The sequence below is a fragment of the Colossoma macropomum genome, unplaced genomic scaffold (assembly GCF_904425465.1).
Source record: "Colossoma macropomum unplaced genomic scaffold, Colossoma_macropomum, whole genome shotgun sequence".
Classification (NCBI taxonomy): domain Eukaryota; kingdom Metazoa; phylum Chordata; class Actinopteri; order Characiformes; family Serrasalmidae; genus Colossoma; species Colossoma macropomum.
In genome coordinates this window covers 31,828,748-31,851,832 of record NW_023494785.1, presented here as the reverse complement: position 1 = coordinate 31,851,832, position 23,085 = coordinate 31,828,748, and the positions used below count along the sequence as shown (strand labels likewise).

Genomic DNA, 23,085 nt, shown 5'->3' with positions numbered 1-23,085 from the left:
TGTTTTTTTTTCTTCAGAAGAATGCTTATTTTAACAATGCCAAGCCATGTTCTGCACAACAGCAGGGCTGCATAACTAGAAAGTGCAGGTGCTGAACTGGCCTGCCTGCAGTCCAGACTTTTCTCCCATTGAAACGCATTCCGCATTATGAAATGCAAAATATGTCAACAAAGTTCCCGAAAGGTTGCACAGCTGGAGACTTGTGTAACAGAAGAATGTAAAAAAATTCTGGATCAGTTTGTGTTCAGTCCCCAAACGATTATTAAGTGCTGTTAAAAGGAAAGGTGATGTAACACAGTGGTAAACATGCTCCTGTCTCAGCTATTTTGGAAAGTTTTGGAGGCATTAAAATGGAATGAGCATATACTTACAAAAAAACAATAAACCTCATAAGGTAAAACATCAAACACTGTGTTTTTGCACTGTTTTCATTGCAATACAGGTCAAAGAGAATGTACTAATCACTGCTTTCTGTTTTTATTTCTCATTTATATCTCAGCTTTCCATCAATCAGAATTGATGTTTGAACAAGAATAAGATTTGGTCTATGCGTCAGCCTCCATGTCTGGTGTTTTTCTGCTTTATTGGCTTTTCTGGACACTGGTGTGTTGAGTAAATAAGCTGGGCTTACTGTTTCATTTAGAAAAAAAATTACATTGGTCTTGATTGTGTTTGTTCCTGGTTTTCTTGGAATAAGGCCGTCACAAAAATCTGATTTATATAGTTATAATTGCCTGTTGCTCACTGCCAGTCAGACGCATTAAAAAGGCCAGTTCCTGTTCTTCAATCATATTTTCATTTCACCACTTAAAATGTTGATATTTTTGGCATATTTGTTTCCCTTTTGACCATCAAACCAATCTGTCTGATTTTCCCTGCCCCTCTGTTGGCATGGATTCATGTGTTTGTGGTTTTGTGTTTAAAGGCGTTGTTTACTCAGCTAGGAAATCTCCTTGACTGCGGTCGCCTCCGCGTGTCCAGTCGCTAGGCGACAACTATATGGCCAGGGAGGAGTGCCCTATCCTCGCGAAGCGCTCCTGACCGCTCTGCAGGTCAATAACTGAGTTTGCCTCCTGCTTGTCCAGGCTTGTTTTTACTGCTCTTGGATCCTCTGGGGTGTGACCTCATGCCAGCTTATAAATCTACACTCTCGCATCCGTTAAGTTCCTTGCTGGGGGCTTAGTTATAATAGTGCTAAATTACCCATAAAAGCTTTTGCTTGTTTTTAGCCTCAGCTTTTTTTTATCACAGTTCCATAACTTTGGCACTGATGAGTTACTGTATAAGGCATCCAATCCTGTGTATACGTGTACTCATGCAGCTGAACTAACTATGCTCTGTCCATAAATGCCTGTAGTTAGCATTCAGCTGAAGTAACATAATTGGCAGTTAACATTCTCCTCCAAGCGCGTCGGGCTGTTAAGTGATGTTACATTAGTAGCAGTTTCAAACAATGTGGTGGTTGACATGACACGTCTCATAGGAACGTCTCATGTGGTAGACTTCTCCCTCCAAGCTTGGTGACATCATGTGATGGGGCACAACTAGCTAGTGGGCGACTAACCATGACTAAATTGGGTGAAAAAAAAAAAAAAGTAGGTATTTTGATATAAAAGAGAGTTGGGCGCTACAGTTGTCCACTAGGCCAAACTGTTCTATAATGCATATCTAACCTGAGAATGGCTCTTTAGGATTTTCGACCCCGACTGTGTTATCAAGCTATCCCAATTGGGCAGGAAAGCCACAGACCTGGCAACCCTGTTTGTGGGTGCTTACACTGTAGCTAACACTCCACAGCATCACCAATGAAAAGTAAAAGCAAACAATTCTGCATATCCTTCTGTGGGTGCACATGCTCTACCCTCACCAGAACTTGTTTGTTTCCCTTGATGTTTCCTGTAATGTGAAGATTTCACATATGGATGGAAAAAATATCAGTAATAGAGAGCTAAAGGGGATGGAATAATATTGTGCAGGTCTATTATACATTAAACTCACAGCAGCTGCTGTGCTGAGTGTTATAGGCAAAGAAAAAGGAAAGAAAAACAGGGAACAGGGCAGTCAGGGGTTGGACTGATAAAATGGATACCGATATCTCCCCCCACATGTTGTTAGTTCACCATCCCCCAAGATACTATTTCCCCTGCAATCTCTTAACATAGAGCACAGTGAAATAACACCAAGTAGACTAATCCATCACTGATTTGATCAGTGTTGGGGGTTTGTCCATTAAGTGAAATTGGTTCCAAGCAGTAAACCCACCTTAAAAGTCTGAGTGGCATTGACTGTTGGATCACCAGAGCAGATAAGGCTATTAAAGGATCAGGGGTGAAGATTTTATGTTTAAATTGGCAGAGATCAGAAAAACCCAGCTGTCGTCATTAAATGAGAGTGGCCTGATTTGCCACATTGGCTTGGCTCTTAAATTCTGTCTTGGCTCAGATCTTAAAAATGCTGGAAAAGAGAAACCAAATGATTTTTAATAACGCCTGTATGTGGGTGGATGCGTGATCTTCATCTTTAAGCGTACTAAAAGTCAAGCTGTCTAGCCATCTTTCCAGCCACCCTGGAGGCAGTATTGAACTCTGCTTCTGTGCTTAGATCAATGCAGAGTCCCAGATGTGCTGCATCTCTTGAAGGAAAAAGCCGCAAATCCATTAGGACTGCATTTTAATGCCTTTAAAGTTGTGTAATCCTCTGGATTCAAATTCAAATACGGAGCCTATAGAACTCTGCCAGTGGCTCAGGCTTAGGCGCAAGTGGCAGAACTGTGCAGAGAGAGATGGACTGTATGAAGCAAAAACAATTACCGCAATGAACAACGAAGCAAACAAGGAAATATACAAAGTGAGACACATAAAGACACCGAGACAGAGAACTTAAGACAAGACTAGAAACACCTGGAAAGAAGGGGTAACAAACAAAACACAGGTGAAAACATTAATAGGTAGGCGGGACTAAGCAGGAGACTTGGGAAGGTGAAGACAGGATAAGGAAACTGTGACAGGTTTTTTTTAAAGATGGTTGATTTGTTACTGTTAAGTCCATTTTCATTAGCTGTCCTTTGTTGACTACTTGATTAATAATCAGTAGATTACTTCACTACTAATATAATCAATAGTGACAGATCTAAATTAATGTTGCTGGTAATATTGATAATTACAATTGCACTGCATTGTATTACAATTACACTCATTGACTTTTCATACCACCACAAACATTCTGAGATTTACAGCAAAAACTTTGAGAGGTACTTTTGGGACATATAAAAATACCTAGTGACAGTGTAAGCCTTCATGCTCTGTCAGTACCTTCACTTTAGAACTTTCCGCTTTAGGAGATTTAACACGAATTTCCCTACTTTCCTTACTTCCCTTAGAAAATCCAAATGAGAAGCTCTTGAGCATCTGCATCCAGCTCACAACACGGCTGAATTTATTGGCTTGCTTTTTTAACTGTGTTTCCTAGCAGCCCAGCCAAGCAACTTTTACAGTCTGTTAGAGGCCCAGATCAGTGTGGTCAGCCTACCCTGGGCTTTGTTCTGTTGTGTCTGGCTGTCTGTCTGTCTGCCCGTCCGTCTTTATGGCGCCCTAAAATCCACTCTATTCATTATCCCGAGAAATAGAGCAGCGACGATTGAGAGAGCTGGACAGATGGGTGGCTGACCACTTGAGGTGGCTGGTACAGGAGGGCAGGTCGCTAAAATACACATGCTTTGTTTTTGAGTGAACTGTTGGCCAGCTGTACAAAAATACTCTGGACTGTATAACAGGCCTCTGCGACTTTATGAGAGGAATTTTATGTCCTGGTGACCACTGCGGTTTTACTGAAGTGAGTTCAGTTTGCTGACCTTGTGCACGATGAGCAGCTCGAAATCAGCCCAGTCTAAAGGGCAGCTTCAATCGTCTCTGATATCCAACAGTCAGATTACAGCACTCAAAGTACGTATGATCCTTCCGTCTGTCTGTGTTTGCAGTGAGTGAGTGGATATTTTGTTTGTCTGTTTGTTGGATTCCCACTAATGAGTAAACATTCCGTTTACCTACTGTCGTTCTGCTTAACATGTCTAAGTGGAGGATTTGCATGAGTAATAGAGCTGATTGCCAGTTCAAGAGGGTGCTTTTCACACATTCAGCATTATAAGTGATGCATCAGCTCAGGCATTTTGAAATTCAGGTATTTTCTTTTGTGCTGAACTCTTAAAAACCTCTCTGTTATGTGTTTACAATGCATGATTGAATGTTTGAGCCAGCCTTAATGGACTTTATCCTGCACAGCCAAATTAGTTATCAGTGAATGACAGTTAGTTTGAGATCAATTAACCTAATCTCATTTGAATAATCCAGTTGAGTCTCTTCTAGTGTTTCTGAATGAAGTGTTCCTTTAAGCCTAAAACAGTAAACACTGTATGAATACGATATATAATCTTTGAACTCCCCCTTTCCATCATATAATGGAATAAAACTGAGAGTACTCCTTCTAATACTTCTGTTAGGAGCTCATAACGAATTATCAATGAAATACAAACATGTTACATGTGACTGCTGCTAGAACAGAGGTCGGGAACATGTGGCTCTTTTACTGTTCTGTTGAGGCTCCACAGCAGAATTACATTTTTAGGTAAAAATAAAATAATCCTCCTTTGCAGTAAAATAAAGCTCTGCTGATCGTTCTAACACATTTTTAACACTAAATGATACACTGGAATGTATAATTGCTAATTCACTGACCTCTAACCCTGAAGGTTGCTGCACAGACTGCTGGTCACTATAGCAATGCAAACAACAATCTCATCTAGCTAGTAGCCAATGAAAAGGCAAAGGGAAAGATTTAAGACAAACTTTGATAATTCAGAGACGAATGGACTTGCATTTATAATCACTCCAGCTTGTTTCCTGATATGTTTAAACTGCAACGAGCAACTGGCAAACACTAAAACGTCGCAAAGCTGACGTCAGCTTCTTGTTCAAATTTTCCCGTCCCACCTTAAATGGTGCAGCAGTTACATTCTCACACCTCAGGTACCATTTAAGATGGAATGAAAAAATTCGAATAAGAAGCGAATGAAGAGAAACTATTCTACTTTTGAGGAAAAGTTTCCTGCCAGAGATGCAAGAAAAGCGGCTATAGCTGAGCTAAAGCTTAAAGCAGAGCAAAGTGAGTCTGTGTTTTTGTTTGGATTATATTTTTAGCCTATACTGGTACATTAACACATACTGAGAGATGTTTATAGCCAAGATGGTAAAATGGACAACAAATGTTGTGGCTCCCAAGGTGGTTTGATTTTTGTTGAAAGGACAAAGTGGCTCTTCTTTACATTTGGGTTGCTGACCTCTGTGCTAGAACAAAACCTCGTATCTCAACTTCAGAGAAGAAGCAGCAAACATTGAAACTGAATAAAAGTTAATGGAACAAAATTTCTTTCCAATTAATTTGGAGATATTTCCTTTGCTCCAATCAACATGAAATTTTCACACAGTTTAAAGGGCAGTTGGCTTTATCATATTCTGTTGAAAAATGAAAAAAACATCAAAAATAGAGATACAAAGTTTTGTTCCAACAGTAATGATATATTTAACACAGTGACAAATTGGTTATTTAAGTAATGATGGCCTAAATGTATTCAGTAACATATTCAATTAAAATAGATGAAAAAGCAGCATATTCAGAATACATTTAGATGATATATTGATAAAGCACATGGAGAAAAACTCTGTTGCAGTCATTTTAATTTCATTCACACTGTTCCTCGCTGGTACTAGTTGGCAGTTTTCTTCTTATAATTCTTCTATTAATATGTTTCATGAAATATTCACTTATCATTTAAATGAAGTTATAAAATTCTCAGTATTATATTGGCTCTCATTGCCTGCTTCAGTTCACTACTGCTCCCACAATTCCACCGTCGTCTCAGGAACTAAGCAAAATTTTCAGCATATTCCAGTAACAACGTCTTGCAGATTTGACTATAAAGTGGGTAGTGAGTTTATGCCATGAAGCACACACCAGTCCATAACAACACCAGTGTTAAGCTTATTACATGTGAACGTCTACTACTGAAGAGACTGTTCAGCCCGATTGTCCCCCAAAGACTTTAGTGACGCTGAGTAGAGATGGGCAGTATGACGATATTTTATTGTTATCATTATGATTATGTCACAATATGCTTTTCTGAGCATATCGTGGATGTCGTCTTCAAGAACACTGACTAACTACATGTTTCATTATAAAAGTGAGCAGAATTAGGTCTATATAACTGGATATAGTGCAGTGCAGTTTGCAAAATATTGAACAAAAATTGTAGTAATCACTATGAGTTTTTTTAAGTGGCACTACAGGTCCTATTTTGTCTGTGCCAACTTAGTAAACCTCAGAAAAACAAAATATTGTGATGCATATTGAGTATCATGAAAATATCTTGAAGCATCATGATATAATATTTTTGCTATTTTGTCCACCCCTAACGCTGAGATTAATAACTCACTCCTTATATTGATTTATCAGACTACTCAGACTTTAGCAGAGCTCAGTAACACTAGGATTAATAACTGATCATCACATTGATTTATCAGTCTACTCAGGCTTTAGCAGAGCTCAGTAACACTGGGATTAATAACTGATCATCACATTGATTTATCAGTCTACTCAGGCTTTAGCAGAGCTCAGTAACACTGGGATTAATAACTGATCATCACATTGATTTATCAGTCTACTCAGGCTTTAGCAGAGCTCAGTAACACTGGGATTAATAACTGATCACGTTGATTTATCAGTCTACTCAGGCTTTAGCAGAGCTCAGTAACACTGAGATTAATAACTGATCATCACATTGATTTATCAGTCTACTCAGGCTTTAGCCAAGATTAGTTACACTGAGATTAATAACTGATCATCACAGTCATTTTTCAGTCTTATCTATCAGTCAGTGGAGCTTGATGTCAGACTAAGCTTCGCCTTATTTTCATCAGCTCTCGAATAACTCCCAGTTCTTCCTGTCTACACACATATCCCCCCCAAGAAATCTAGCCCTGCCTTCACAATAAGAATCCTAATGAGAGTAACCCGTGAATAAATGCTGAAGAACAATAACCTAAATTAACATTTCCAAAACATTTCATTTCTTGAACACACTACAGTATGTACTGGGGGCAGGAATAGAACTCTGATATGTGGACCAGCTGGGGGTCATCAAGGACTTGGTTAGGATAAATAGGGATGACAAAAAATCATAATTTTTTAGTTGAAGATTCAATAAATTGTGTAGGGGCGTAATATATAGTGGGGTTCAAAAGTCTGAGACCACATTGAAAATCTGGATTTATTTTCATTAAAACCTACAAAGGAACAACAAAAAGTTTTAGAAATTAAAAAATTGTAAAACAAAGAAAAGTTATGACAAGGAAAAAAGAGAGATTGATGATTCTGCGTTATTTCGAGGTCACTATTCGAAGCAGATTTGCGACATTGACCATGTTAAGGCTTTTGTACAAAAAAGCTCAGTTTTTATTACTCATCTCTTTCAGTGAAGCTCGTCTTCAGACGACTCTCAGGTGGATTTGATCAACTGATCAGAGGCTTTTGTACAAACTTGCCATCTTGAGTGCACTCATTATAGCAAAAGAGGGACACATTTAGAAATACTTTCAAAGTTTCTACCTTTCACTCAGTTGTTATGCTGATAATAGAACTTTTAAGGGAACATTTTGGATTAAATTAGAATAGAATGCAAAATAGAAACACTGTCTGTAAGGGTCTCCCCACTGTAGATATTTTAGTTTTACTGTTTCACCCTGGCTTTACAAGATTAGAGTACTTATTTAAGTCTTAAGCGAGCCTCCACACATCTTACCTGTTTTCAATTCTGTCTCTCAGCAAAAACTGAAGGAAGAGCGTGAGGCGAAACGAGCACAGCTGGACGGCAGACATGATTACGTGCTCAGTATCGTGGCTTCCTGCACGGGACTGGAGAAGGCTGAGGTGGAGGAAGCCATTTTGGAGGGCGCGCAGGTGGGCGTTGTGTAGCATGACAAACACAGTGGATTATTGTTGAGGGGGTATTTTTGATTGAACCAAGATGTCTAAAATTCTGAATGTGCTGTTTCAGATTGAGCGAATGGAGCGGTTCTTTGCGGCTGATGGCCTTCCACACCTCATGTTTTATTTTCAAGAAACGGAGCCAACAGAATCAGGTTAGTAATGACCTCAAGGTAAACATACAACAAATTGTGGTTCACAAATACAAATTTAAGGTGAAGGAATACGACCATATGCAAAAATTTGGGCAGCCCTGGTCAAATGATGTTTTGTTAATTTTCTAAGTGAAAATAAGTTACAAATCCTCTACAGAGAACATGTCTGCACATTTTAACACACGCTTACTGTTTAATTGCTGGACTTAGCAAAAAAATGGCCTGTGGTCTGTGCAAAGTATGCAAAATGTGTGCACCTTTTATATGTTATGTTTATTTTTTTCCCAATAAGTTAAACTCAAGAAAAGAATACAAATTGTGGTCTAAAATTGATAAAAAGTGCCATATTTAAGTGTTTTCCCTGTAGATGAGGGGTGTTTAATCTCATCTGTAAAGGGCTGGTGTGGCTGCAGGTTTTCTTTCTAAACGAGCAGCAGCACACCTGATTCTGATAGTTTAATCAGTTGTTCAGTGTTCAAACAACTGATCATGTGTGCTTCTGCTTTGTTGGAGTGAAAACCTGCAGCCACACCAGCCATTTGGGGATAAGACTGGACACCCCTGCTGTAAAGGGTGTGTTAACTTATTTTCACTTAGAAAATGAACAAAACATGTAACTGTACAGACCTTTGAAGTCAGCAGCAAACAATAAGTGTTTTTACTCAATGGGAAAAATTAATGACACTCTTAAAAATCACTCGAAATGTGAGTAATGCTACATAGATGCTGCAAAAAAGCGAACACTCCTGAGTACTGAAATGACGTCCCATTAATAGAAGCCTAATACTGTACTCTGTTCTAACAACACCTCCTACTCTAACTGTAGGATACTACTGCCAAAGCCACATAACTACCACACCTGGCAAAGCCTGGTGGTTTGTGTGGGATAATGATGTGAGTTCAATGCACAGCAGTGTTAGCTTGTATTAAGGAATGTTTATATTATTATTTTTTTGGATATTTGTGCGCAGTACAAAGCATGTCATGTTTGGAAACATTTTGTTGACCAGAAGGCAAAATAAAGATGACTTTTAATAACGTCATCCACTTTTCCCATAGAGTAAAAGGCCTATCCCTGGACTTCCTTATATGGGCATGACACCACCTACACAATGACAGCACGACTTCAGAGGCCTGTAGACATTTACAATGTGTCATATTTACATTTCATTGTTGAGATTAAAAGAAAAGACTGCTGCACTCTACAATCTATTCATAAGAAAATCACAAGACTCTAATATTATCACAAGACTAATATTTCACACATCTTTCCAGTTTGTGAAGAATTGCCAAAACATCAGTGAACTTTACCTGTTATTATTTTGTGTCTGGTAGCGGTTGCATCCTCCGTCATCCGCAGCAAGAGAGCGAGAGTGTTCGTGACGGAGGGCTCTGACGTCGCTCTGACTGGCGTGTGTGTGTTCTTCACCCGGGCAAACACCTCCAAGGCTGTCACCTCGGAGAACATCCACAGAGTACGCAGCCTGAAATATCACCCCAAACACAACGTTTCCCCATGATAACTCTGCGCCATCTTTTAGGATATATGTTCTTCCCGTGCATTTGTTTGGGTACTTCAAGCTTAGAAGCCTAGGTTATCATTGTCATTTTGCTATCTGGGTTATATCACATGAATATTTGAATGTGATGCCACATTTAATTATGTAGTTTCGCAATAGTCTACATTCTGTGTCAACAGGTTTGAGTCTGTACTTCTGACTTTTTCATTTAATTTGATGTAAAAGAAAAAGCGAAAATGTGCACACAACAAATCCTTTTCATCATATTCAGTTCTAATGAATGTCTTGTTTGAAATTTGCATTTTTGGCATATTTTATCTGCTTGCTTCATGAGCTATGAGAAACGATTACAACATGCTTTTCTTAATGCTGGCCAGAACTGCAACTTTAATTCTTACTTTGAGAGAAGCAATGGAGTCGTGACATGTTCTTTATATACTCACTTCTTATATACTGACTGTAGAAGCCCTATAATTATATATAATTTCTGCCAGATAGACTTTTTCTTATCTTGAAATAATGTTCTAATATTGACTTAGTATCTTAGAGTAATTACTTATTTTGAATGAATTTGACTCAGCGACTCAGTATTTTGAGAAAATAAGTAATTATTTTGAGATGCTAAATCAATATTTTGAGAACAGAATCCCAGATCTTAACAGTGTCGAATGTCGTCACCGTCGCACAACCAAACCACGCCATCATAAAACGTGTCTGCATCTTCATGATGTTGGATAATGGTCGTTATAAACCGGTCCTAAAATCTGATTGGCTGAGCCGCGTTCGAAGCCGTTGACAACTGAACTCACTATCACTGCGCCACAGCACGAAAAAAACCGTGTGCTGTTAATGGAATAATGTTTGACCCTCATGCTGCTCGCACGGACCACCGAGTATATCAATGAAGTAAGAACCCGTTTTCTGTTTAAACTGAGCGGCTGGCAACTTGAGTTCTTAACTAGAGCTAGGCTGGTCAGCTAGCGTTAGCTAGCTAACAAGGTTAAATGATAGCTAACAGACTAAACAACCCCATCATTAGGTTAATATCACAGGCTTGAATTAAAGCACTTATGGTATGGTTAACTGTAAAACGGCAGTATAAAAGTCCAAAAATGCCACGAATAGATTACACGCTTCAAATGTCCGTGTTTCAGTGAAGTAGCGTAAAACCCAGGCTGAATCCCAAACGGCGCTGTCCTCCTCAACGTAGTGCACTATGTAGAGAACAGAGAACCATTTGAGATTCAGCCCCAGCACGAGAAGAGGGCGCAGCTGGATTGGTGCTAAATAAGACTCGCGGTGGTAATTTGGTGACCAAAAACTACTTAAAAAGCGAAGGGTTTTGCATTAAACAGTGCTGTGTTGTCATATGTTTATTCTTATACGACAAAAAATTAAAAAAATAATGACCACAATATACCGCGATGGGCGACCGACCGTTCTCCTCATTTAACAGTCCATGGTTGCGTGGCAACGATGGCACGCTCTAGAGGAACTACATTTCTTGGCGGAATACTTGTTTATGTCGATTATTAATAACTAATTATAACTCAAATTATTTTTGAGTTATGAAGTCGCAGTAACCCATGGCCTCTCGTGGCTTATTGCTTTAATAAAGAATGGGAGGTCGTAGTTAAAACGCCACCATTTACTCAATGTCAACGCCACGTCAGTCTATTTGTTTTATTTAACTAAGCTAGCTAGGTTACAACATCCATCAGAAAACAGAAGCTCTGCAATGTCCAATGTCCAGGTTTTTTTCTGTGAAATTTAAAAATATTGTTGTTAAGGTTTGGTTCCGTAGTAGGGTGAGTTTAACCATCGCCTCACAACGTTTGGCTGTAACAAGTTGAGGTGAAAACTGAACACAGTTGTGCTATCATTAGGAGACATTGTACTCGGCTACACCTCTCTTTTACATTTAAATACGTTTTGGTACAACAGCAGTTGTGTTAGCTACAGTATGTACAGTAATAATTCAGACATGTGCAGTATTGACTAACCTTAACCTAAACTAGCTAATGTATTAAATTAGCCAAGAAGCTAGCACAATCCATGCTAGCGTTTTGTTTTTTTGTTTTGGCTTTGACTTTTAATTGCATTGTTTTGATGTTAATTTGAGAATAACTAAGCTAGTCTTTGTTAATTAGCTGCAGTTTCTCAGAAATGTGTTTTGCCAATAAACTTTACATGAATAGAAGTGCCTAAAAGTGCTACGTTTGCTAGCTTAGCTAACCCCAAGTGAACTTAGCTAGGTTAGGTTAGTTAACTAGGTTACCTAACTAGGGTTAGTTAACAGCAAGTATCTTTGGCCCTGACTTCACAGTATTTCTACAGTTTCTTTCCAGTACATTTAGCTACCGTTTTTAATAAAATGTATTGTGTTGTCTATGTCACTTTGTATAATGCTCCCTAAACGTTATTTGGGAAATTGTAACTAGGACAAGTCAAGTACTCTCCCTCCATTTCACTGTATATTTTTAGAGGCTGCCAAGAGATGCTATACCACTTGTTTATTCCACACTGTGCTCCCTGCTCCCGGCTAGGACGTGAACTTCAACATGCTGGACACCACAGGGGTTGGTCTGCTGAAGAGCGTGGAGCAGCTGCTGTCCGAAATCTTCATCCCCACGCTGAGGAAGATGAATCATGGCTGGGGAGAGCTGGCCAGCCCTCAGGCACAGACAGTCAAACAGGACTTCATCAGCTCTCTGGAGAGCTTTGTTTCTGTGCTGGCCGGGGCCCAGGAGAGCCTTGAGGAGAAGGTGATACACATAGGAATGCACACCTACACATGCGCATTAGGTGGATATTGATCCATTTCCTTCTGTGAAATGAATTGCATGGCAGAGAAAGGGAGGCTGTGAAAGCAGCTGCTTTTCATTGTATTTTCACATCTATGAATTTCTGCACTGTAGCATATCAGTGAGCTGAGTTTCTACACACATAAATATAATGAATTATATTGATATATTTTGCTGTCTAGGAGGACATAGACAGCTTCAGAAAAAGATATCATTATCATTCCATTATCAACTATCATTCCATTCAGTGATTCGCTACAGACACAAACAGTGGGAAGACTTACATTTGGTTGATCTCTCTCCTTGTGTTCGTAACCCAGGTAAACCTTAAAGAATGTGACACATTTGATCTGAAGACACTAAAAGGCCCTTCGGACTACACAGCTGTGGCCAACAGCACCGAAGCTCTGGAGAAGATCGAAGCCTGCATGAAAGTGTGGATCAAGCAGATAGAACAAGTAAGAAATGAAGTGATCTTAATGGAAGCAGCACTGTTCATATTTTTGCCACATTACATATTGTAAATGAGTGAAACCTTCACTACCATTCAAAAGTTTGTATTTCCTTCTCATTAATGTCTGTGGTTAATTTATTCAGCAAGATTGAAATGTAAAAAGAAATACTATAAGAGAACCCGTGGTTTCCTGGACAGAGAAGTTTTCCTTTCAGTGGAAATTCTCCATTCACAATAATATGTAGTCCAGGACTGGACTTAATCCCTGCAAACAACATCAGAAGGTACATTTAAATGTTTTGTAAATGTTACTAAACCTGAAGGAAGTTATTAAATGATAGATAATATGTTAAACAAGTTATCTGCTTCAAGAGTTAATCAACACACTTAGAAACACAAGGCATTCCGGATGTTAGTACTATTAGAACTTCGTTCTCAATGTTGTACTTCTTTCTCACCCATCATAGAATCATCTACTGCTCTGTTCATCATTCTGGACACTTCTAATCTACAAATTCTTATTAGTACAGCTTCCTGCTAAATTGTGCTTGTTGGAGAGTACTAGCATTGTATTAGCATCATATTTGATAATTATGTTACACATGTCTCTGCTTGGGGGTGGGTGACAATATTTACTGTTATGATAAATTATGTCACAATAGACTTTTCTAAGTATATTGCATATATCGTCAGTACTTAAAGACAACTGACCAACTGCATGTTTCATTAAGAAGAGGGCATAATTAATCCTGTTCAACTGGATTTAGTGGAGTGCAGTATGTGCATTGTAATACTGAATAATTAAATAATAATTAAATAATACTACTACTAATAATAATAATTGAATATATGAATAATTGTAGTCATGTTTTGCTAGTATTTATTAAACATGGCACTGCTGTGGGTGTGTGTTTTTTTTGTTCCAATTTAACAAACTTTTGAACTTTTTTATCTGTTCCTTGTTCAAAGGTTCTAGCAGAGAGTGACCAGCTGAGGAAAGAGGCTGATGATCTGGGTCCCAGAGCAGAGCTGGATCACTGGAAGAAGCGCATGTCTCGCTTTAACTACCTGCTGGACCAGCTCAAGAGTCCAGACGTCAAAGCTGTGCTGGGGGTCCTCGTGATAGCCAAGTCTAAACTCATCAAGGTGGTTCTTTCTAATAAGTCAGTCAGCTGAAACACGTTGCTCCACGTGCACACAGGCCTGATTCTGGAGATCTGTTTATTTAGTTTCAACTCTAAGCTAATATTCAGATGTTCTTTTTTCTAAATAATAATCAGAATGAATTGTTATTATTAATGATAGGTTACATAATATATTGTTATTATAAAAAAATAATAATAACCCTCAAGTCACCATTGTTTCTTCATTATACATTCAATTTACACCTCATCACTAAATTACATAATTAATTAGTTACATAAGTAAATGCATGTTTATTTTCATAATTAAGTTCCAGTCTGCAGTTCAAGTGCACAATTTCTTTCCTTTTGTTTTTGATGTTTAAAAAATGGAATATGAATGAAAATATAAAAGTGATGATTTCTCTTGTTGCAGAACAAAACTGAATGCAAAACAACACATTTTCATCAATATCAAATTATAGTTAAATGTGCCCTGCATAAAACAAACAATAGTATTGATTAAAGGTTTAGAAAATGCACTTTTAACAGAATTTATCTTTTTGTTTCCAAGAGCGACAAGGTTCATTCTAAAATACATTGTTGAGAGTGGGCTTTACACATACTTTTCCAAAACTTGCTATACCCTAAATTGTTACGAATTGATATACAGCATTTTGGAATTAAACTCTTCAAATAATTACTACAAAAATGTTGTTGTAATCACCAGCGATAGCAGCGGTTTCTAAGGGGTAAACATTAACATGGAAAGGCATTCTTTTGTATACTAATGAGTTGCGAAGAGATGCCACTTGGCAGCATTATGTCACTTAATGCTTTTGAACTTACATCTCTATTATTGGTTTGTCCTTCCAGGCTTGGAGAGAACTGGATATCAGGATTACTGATTCTGCCAACGAGGCCAAAGACAATGTGAAGTACCTCTACACACTCGAGAGGTTCTGCGACCCTCTCTACAACAGCGATCCCGTAAGATGCACAGTGCTGGTTTTCTGCTTCCTTAACCATACAATTAATGCTTTTCTGTCCTCGAGTACTGGCACTTGTAATTAGATGTTATGGTAGAGTGCTTTGCTCATAATAGCAATAGAAACTGTTAATTTTAAAGTGAATCATTTTACGATGCTATAAATGTTTATTATTAGGATACATTCATTTTTCTGAGTAAATGTTTCATGAGAATGAATTTATCAGAAACCTTGATACTACCATTAATTGTGTCATTGAACACAGGTGTCAATGGTGGAGGCCATTCCCGGACTCATAAACGCCATCCGCATGATCCACAGCATCTCCCGTTATTACAACACCTCTGAGAAGATCACTTCCCTCTTTGTCAAAGTAAACCATTTGTTCAAAGCTTATCGCACTTTAAATTACAGAATCTCTTCAATCTAGTCAAACAATCTAGTGTCTCTTTTTAACAGAACACCCTGCAACCCAGGCTAATTTTAACTTGTTTTATTATGTTTGACTTCTTCCTCAGGTCACAAATCAAATGATCACAGCCTGCAAGGCCTACATCACCAACAATGGCTCAGCAACAATATGGGACCAGCCTCAGGATGTAGTAGCGGAGAAACTCAGAGCTGCTATTCGTTTAAATGAGGTAACAAGCTTTCAAAGCTTTCACTTCACTCAAAATTAATTGGTGTAGTTTTATAATGAGTTCGATGGAAGGCTTGTAATAAACCGCACAGGCCAGAGTTTTAAAGCTACAGCAAAAAAAAAAAATTCTCCATATTATTCTATTTTTATTTATCTATATCTACACAACAGCTGTCCCTTAGATTGTGTTAAAATTTCACAAGTGAATGGACCAATAGAAATACTTTGAGTACAATCTCTTTACATTAATTTACATTAAGAGTTAAGAATGTTTTTGTCTTCTCCTAATACTATTTTGGAGATACATTTTTTGTATGCAATGTAATGCTTCATTTTTCAGACCTATATGAGACTGTTATAATATGTAATATATAATGTAATATTACCTTAAAATAATTTAAATGAAATCATATTCATTTGCTGTATAAGGTATAATGAATCTTGGTATAATGAATCTTAAACTCTAGAGCTTAAGATTCATTATACCAATTAAAGCATGCTGATCTGATTTTGGCAGCTAGCTTTTGCTTTTTTTGTTCATGCTGTCACTGTTTTGACCACCATGGAGCTTCTGCTGTACAACGCTGTGCAGACCACACCTGCATGCCACCGACCCTCCTAATGATACTGCTGCATTTTTAGTCTTAGACATTACTTCTCCTGCTTTTTCCCTTTTCTGTGTCTTATACTGAGGGTCAAACCCTGTTTGCTATCCAGTGTCGACCAGAGGAAGATGGGTTCCCCTCAAGGTTTCTTCCTCTTGCTCTTAGGGAGTTTTTCCTTGCCACTGTCGCCATTAGCTTGCTCATGGGGGCTTGGAGCCAGATTTTTTCTGTAAAGCTGCTTTCTGACAACACCTGTTGTAAAAGGCGCTATATAAATAAACTTTGACTTGACTTGACTTAACTATCTTTTCCCAGGAATACCAGAAATATTTCCACAAAACCAAGCAGAAGCTGGAGCAGAGTCCATCAGAGCGTCAGTTTGACTTCAGTGAGATGTACATATTCGGCAAGTTTGACACATTCCAGAGGCGTCTCAACAAGATCCTTGCCATGTTCAGCACCATCAGCACCTACTCCGCCCTGCAGGACTCCAAGATCGAGGGCCTGGAAACCATGGCAACCAGGTTTCAGGTATTGCCCTTCTGCCATTTGTAAAGGTCCATCACCTTCTTTTAGATGTGCGCTGTGAATGGCTTTGGTTGTAGCCTACAGAGATTGACTTTTAGTTGTCCTTTCAGTAGCGCTATTTCATCTCACAGACTTGCTAAATACTTAGAAATAAACGGTTAGGAGTAATGTTGATCGAATTCTCAGTCAATCTGCCTCGCCAGTATTTTTTAGGACAGGACTGTTAAATTTAGATGCATTTGCACGCTAAACTAAATGCCATAACTAGTTGTAATGAATGCTGATATGTGCAGGTATTTTGGGTTTCACAACATTTCTGAGTATTTCTGGGTATAAATACATGCCACAGTGTGAAGGACAAAAGGATGAGGGCATTTTTAAAGGAGGTAGATTTTACTTCTTTTAGGTTCAAATTTAGTTCAGTTCAGTTCCTTGTGCAAAAACATCTTAACATCTTAATTCAGTCTTTGTATGATGTGATTGAGCCTGTCATTTACTCCTCTTTGAAGAAAAAGTAATTTACTGGGTGTTGGTTTTGTGACCAGTGCTCTCATTGGCTGAAGGGGGCAGGTCAGGGGGTGTGTCCATTTTGCAGTGGTGGCTCAATGCAGTGGCTCAATGCAGATTTCACAGGTGTTTGTCCTGAAAGCCACATACAGTCGTCAAGTCTAAACACTGACATTTGAAGTTCTGTAAATATCTGTAAAAATAAATCTGTAAAAAATTCTACATAATTAAATTAATCACAATAAAATGTAAACAAAGTCATTCAGAGCGACTTAATGTAAGATGCTCTGTTCTAGAAAAACTTAGAGTCAGAATTGTTCACAGTGTTGGCGTCTGAAGTGTTTAATGCCTCTGAAAGCTCCCTCAAGTTTTTACGCTAAATGTATATGAATATGTTTCTTGATGCCCATTGTTTTACCATAGTTCTTAGATTTTTTTGGATTTTGGTCAAAAATATATTTTAAAAAAGCATTTATGGTGGAGGGGTATGTGCAGGGCAATGTAAGGGAAAACGGATTCTTTAGATTTACTACTATTTTACCTTCATCAACATTACATGAAAAAAAGAAGAGACATGTGGGTTCACTGATGGTTTTGGATAGTAAATAAAATGTCTATATTTGTGCTGTAGACATAGTGACCTGTTATCGGAGGAAAACCTCGTCTCTTTACAGGACAAGGAAAAAGATCCAAGGTTTTCTTCCGACAACAGCGATATGTTTGATGTTGACCTTTAGCTGCAGGATGTCAACATATTAGCTGCTTTAGCTTTAATAGCAGAGGTTAGTTTCTCACAGTTGCACAACAAATACACAATAAAACAAGCACAGCAAATTGGCAAGAAGGTAACAGCTCATCTAGCCTCTGAGAACATTACAACAACATGAAATTCATCCTCACTGCTGTTACTCCACAGAATAATCTGGGTTTAATTACTGTTAATTGCTATACATTGTCAGAGGCCTTAACACTTTTGCTCTCTCTTGCCCCCTGTGGACAGACTGCAGACATGCAAGGGAAATGGGAGGTAACCAGATTGACTTTCTGTTGGTCATCAAAAGTAGTGCATGTTCTATTTCTGATGCATGTCTCTTTGCATGGTGTTTTTACAGCCATAGTCTAACACTATTGTTCACAGTTGTCCTTTTATGCTGATCTAAGGCTAGCATTGTGCGCTCTTATAATGGTTTAAAACCACATCTGTACAGGAAAATCTGTGCCAAGGCTCACATAAAAGGACAAACTCCTCCAGGAGCTACTTAGGACGTCATACGACCTTCAGGCCATTAACATTCATCTCATCTCCCATCATGGCATAGTCTTTATTCACTCTCTAGCCTTTTTTTCAGTGTCCATGGAAACAAAGTTGCAGAGGTGCCTTGAAAGGCACTGGACTCTTTGCTTCAGGAGTGCTGAATAATTGAACAAACACTGATAAAGATCTATTACTAACTCCCATCTTTTGTGAAATTTGTAAAAGGCTATGGGTATTTTGTACTAGGTTGAGTAGTGGATAAATTACTATTCAGCTTTGCTTGAAATTAATGCCAGAATAACCTCCTCTTTCAAACCAGGATGGACTTCAGGGTCATCCTGTTTGACCCTTGAACCAAAACTGAATGTCATCATTTTACCATTTTACCATCATTATTACCATTTAGATACCTCATTTGCCGAGACAAGCTGTCATGTTTCATCATGAGCTAATAAAAAATTTTCATAAATAATAAAACATAAGCTAACCATTTAGAGCCTAAAAACCACTGTGAGTCAGATTTATAAAACTCAGCAGTAACAGCGCTACGCCACCAAAATGTACTCAGTAAATAAGACCTTTTCATAAAGTCTCTGTAGTGGCGATTAGCACACTGGTGTTTTTTTTTAAAGCTACAGTATTTCCACCGTGTCCTAGGCAAGAGCCTTTCAATTGCGTATTTAAATAAGGTTATACATATTAAAGACCTGCCAAGTGAAGCTCTGTTTGGCTGCCAAAATGAATGCAATGTGACAAAGAAACCCAAAATTCTCAGAAACAGTTATGAATAGAAATAACTCTCAGAAAAGAGTTATGAATATTAAGGGAAGAAGTGCTGGTAAATATCATTAAATTGTTTAGTAAATATGGCTGTAATCTTTGATCAAGGAACAAAGTTTCCTTATCAGTAAATGTTGTTACTAGAAAAAAATGACACATAAGAATCAAATTATATCATCTTAAGATTCAACTTTTAATTGTAGGAATTATATTTTAGTATGTAAGATTTTAATTCTAATTGGTGGGAATTCAAGCCTTTTTGCAATTCGTTATGATTGAAGTAACAGTTTTTGCTAACATTAATTTAAGTTTAACACGTTGGAATTTTTTTCCAATCGCATGAAAATTACATTTCCACTAGTAAATATTTAATTCTTGATATTAGGAGTTCAGTTAGCAAATGTGACAATTAAACTTGCATTAGTAAATATTAAAATTCCACTAGTAAACATAAAAGTTTGACTAGTAAAAGTTCAGTTTTTACTTCTGAGAATTTTTTTTACTAGTTAAAATGTCACTTTCCTTTGTGAAATCCATTGTAAATTGAAAAACAGGATTTAAAAGCGCTTACAATAAAATACATTTTAACATGTAATTTGAATCTCAATGTCAAATTACTCTTCACTTATTTGGATTACAGGCTAGACCTACTTTCCACACACAGGACAATTCATGAATTCATCAATTCCTTCTGTCTCAGGAAGAAAAGGCTGTTTTAAGCACTGTGCCAGTTGAAAGTGTGACAGAATCTATTAATGTTGTAACACCTAAATTTGCATTTCTTACGGTTTGTGGCAATTTGAAATCCTCCGCTGTTTTTCTACCACAACAGTTACAAGGTTTGCCATGATGTTCAGTCCAAACAGATCGAATCATGTCCTTTGAATAATCAGATTAATCAGAGTGGCTTAATGAGCATAACTTGTTGGTTACTTGCATGTTTGGAAATATTGCAGAAAACATAATTTAATCCACATTGGCTTCTTACCAGGAAAATTACCATCAGAGTGATGAAGGCGTTATTTTTTGTGGGATTGTGTTTTGCTATGAATCTCTACCGTCACTGTAGATGAGGGAAAAACACAGCCACACATCACATCGCACAGGCAGTAAAACTCGCTGGTTATCCTCATTTATATATCAGTAAACATGTTACCACCACTGCGTTTTATAAATCTGGCCCTTTATGTCTTTGGTTTTTGCATGGAGATTAGTTCATGAATTCTGCAAGAGTGGGTCAGTGTATGGAGTGAAATGTTTGTGGCTTTTGTTCTAGGCCATTGTGTTAACTATAAAAAAGAAGCCGTACAGTTTCCTGGACCAGAGAAGGACTGATTTTGATCAGGATTATGAGGAATTTTGTAAGCAGACTGCTGAACTGCATGTAAGTATCTAACTGAAGATAACTTACAGAGCCATTTTACTGTAATAATTTGTGAATAGATTATGCTGTAACCTTTGGCCTTTTGGTTCTAGAATCAGCTCAGAACCTTCATGGACAACACGTTTGACAAAATTCAGAGCACTGAGAGAGCCTTGAATGTTCTGAAGAAATTTGAAAGGTAAGGTATTTGAGAGTAAGATTAAGATTAGTTATTCTGAACGCAACTGTAGCCAGTTTGAGGCTACAAAAGTGCAATGATGCAAAACATCTAAACCCTATATTTATTTGAAAACAGTACAAAGACAACATATCAGTTGTCTTTTGTTAAAAGTGAGATTTGTTTTTTGAAAAATACATGCCAATTGTGAATTTGATGCAAGAAACATGATCCAAAAAGTTGGGACGGGGCAACAAATGACATAAAGTTGTGGAATGCTAAAAAAAACACCTGGTGGAACATTTCACAACTAATTAGGTTAATTGCAGCGGGACAGTGATATGATTGGGATCGATCTCAGAGAGTCTAAGTCTTTAAGAAGTAAAGATGGGGAGGAGTTCACCACTCTGTGAAGGACTGTGCGGGCAAATAGTGCAACAGTTCAAGAATTCAATGTAAAATAACAAAGAACTTAGGGATTTCAAAATCTATGTTACATAATATAATTAAGAGATCTCTGTATGCCAGGGACAAGAAACCAATGCTGGATGGCTGTGATCTTGAGGCCCTCAGGCAGACTGCATTCAAAACAGGCATGTTTCTGTAGAGGAAATTACTGCATGGGCAACATATGCTGCCATCCAAATGACGTCTTTTTCAAGGAAGTGCTTGCTTATTTCAGCAAGACAGTGCCAAACCACATTCTGCATGTATTACAACAACATGGCTCTGTAGTAAAAGAGTCGGGTGCTAAACTGGCCTGCCTGCAGTCCAGACCTGTCACCCACTGAAAACATTTGGGTCATTATGAAAAAAAAATGGACAGAGGTGCCCCCTAACTGTTGAGCAGCTGAAATCTTATATCAAGCAAGAAAGGGAAAAGATTTCACTTTCAGAACTAAAGCACGTGGTCTTCTCAGTTCCCAAAAACACTCTCTCTGTGTCTCATTGGTTTTCACACGGTTCAGACTTTGTATCCCAGACCTGGGCATCGAAGAGAAATACCAGAAGGTCTTGCAGAACTACGGCCGTGACATCGAAATGGTTTCGCGCATCTACACCAAACAGAAAATGGAGCCGCCTATTGCGCGCGACCTCCCACCTGTGGCAGGGAAGATCCTGTGGGCCCGGCAGCTCTATCGGCGAATCCAGGAGCCCATGGAACTCTTCCAGCAGCATCACGGCATCCTGGATACCCCTGAAGCCAAGCGCATCATACGTAACTATAACCGAGTGGCTAAAGTGTTGCTGGAGTTTGAAGTGTTGTACCACCGAGGCTGGATGTCGCAGGTTAGATTTGCTCTTATTTCTCACACTATACTTTTGAAGTCTAAATGACTGGGAGTGACTGACAAAAGGGTCTTAATATGCAGTTGTGTAATATTGTGTTAAATTGGGGGCTGTATTTTACTTTGCATCTAGCTTGATTTAATCTTCCTGTCTTGTAAGATTTTTTTTTTTACATTTTTAATTATTACAAAGTTTTGACATACCCAGTTTGTGTTATTTCTTTCTTGTAAAAAAGAGAACATCTAAGCAAATTTTTATTTCACTTCGGCCAAAATTTTTGATTTCGGACATATTTCATCTTTTTTTTTTTTTTGCTGCTTTTTGAACACTGTAGTCTTGTGGAATGCTGCTTTGAAACGCTTGCCTTAAAAAGTTAAAAAAGTCAAAAAGCTGTCATCACACTGTTTCTAGATTGAGGTGGCTAGAATTGGCCTGCAGGCTTCACTACTGGTCAAATGTCCGGACACCAGGGAGCTGTATGTGAACTTCGACCCCCAGATCCTGACTCAGATCCGGGAGACGGACTGCATGAGCCGGATGGGGTTGGAGATTCCACCCTTCGCTAATATCTTACGGCAGAAGCAGGATGTTCTCAAAAAGAATTACAACAAACTCCAGGTGACATTGTGTTGTGTAGTTTTGGTAACTAAAGATGCTGTCTAAGAAGCTTAATCTAATTGAGGAAGCCTTAATGGAATAGTTTGGTGAATATATTTATATTTACATATATAACATATACTTTTTCCTTACTCTAAATGTTATTAGTCAGCCAAGACAGCTTCTAGAGCTACGAGGCTAATGTAACTTAAAAGTAATGTAAGCGTACACCTTGCTAATTAGTGCGCATTGTACTGTTATCTGT

The 23,085-nt window shown here is 38.2% G+C and overlaps 1 protein-coding gene across 1 annotated transcript in view; it reads left to right on the top strand.

The window, feature by feature from the left end:
• Positions 1-23,085, top strand: part of dnah5 (dynein, axonemal, heavy chain 5) — a 158,998-nt gene that overhangs the window by 3,897 nt on the left and 132,016 nt on the right. The window contains exons 2-16 of the mRNA XM_036590645.1: positions 7,873-8,007; positions 8,105-8,189; positions 9,525-9,664; positions 12,256-12,474; positions 12,834-12,971; positions 13,937-14,113; positions 14,965-15,078; positions 15,343-15,450; positions 15,596-15,718; positions 16,638-16,853; positions 18,358-18,384; positions 20,669-20,776; positions 20,869-20,954; positions 21,902-22,223; positions 22,635-22,841. Coding sequence (XP_036446538.1) covers positions 7,873-8,007; positions 8,105-8,189; positions 9,525-9,664; positions 12,256-12,474; positions 12,834-12,971; positions 13,937-14,113; positions 14,965-15,078; positions 15,343-15,450; positions 15,596-15,718; positions 16,638-16,853; positions 18,358-18,384; positions 20,669-20,776; positions 20,869-20,954; positions 21,902-22,223; positions 22,635-22,841 — 2,205 coding nt within the window. The remainder of the gene's footprint in view (positions 1-7,872; positions 8,008-8,104; positions 8,190-9,524; positions 9,665-12,255; positions 12,475-12,833; positions 12,972-13,936; positions 14,114-14,964; positions 15,079-15,342; positions 15,451-15,595; positions 15,719-16,637; positions 16,854-18,357; positions 18,385-20,668; positions 20,777-20,868; positions 20,955-21,901; positions 22,224-22,634; positions 22,842-23,085) is intronic.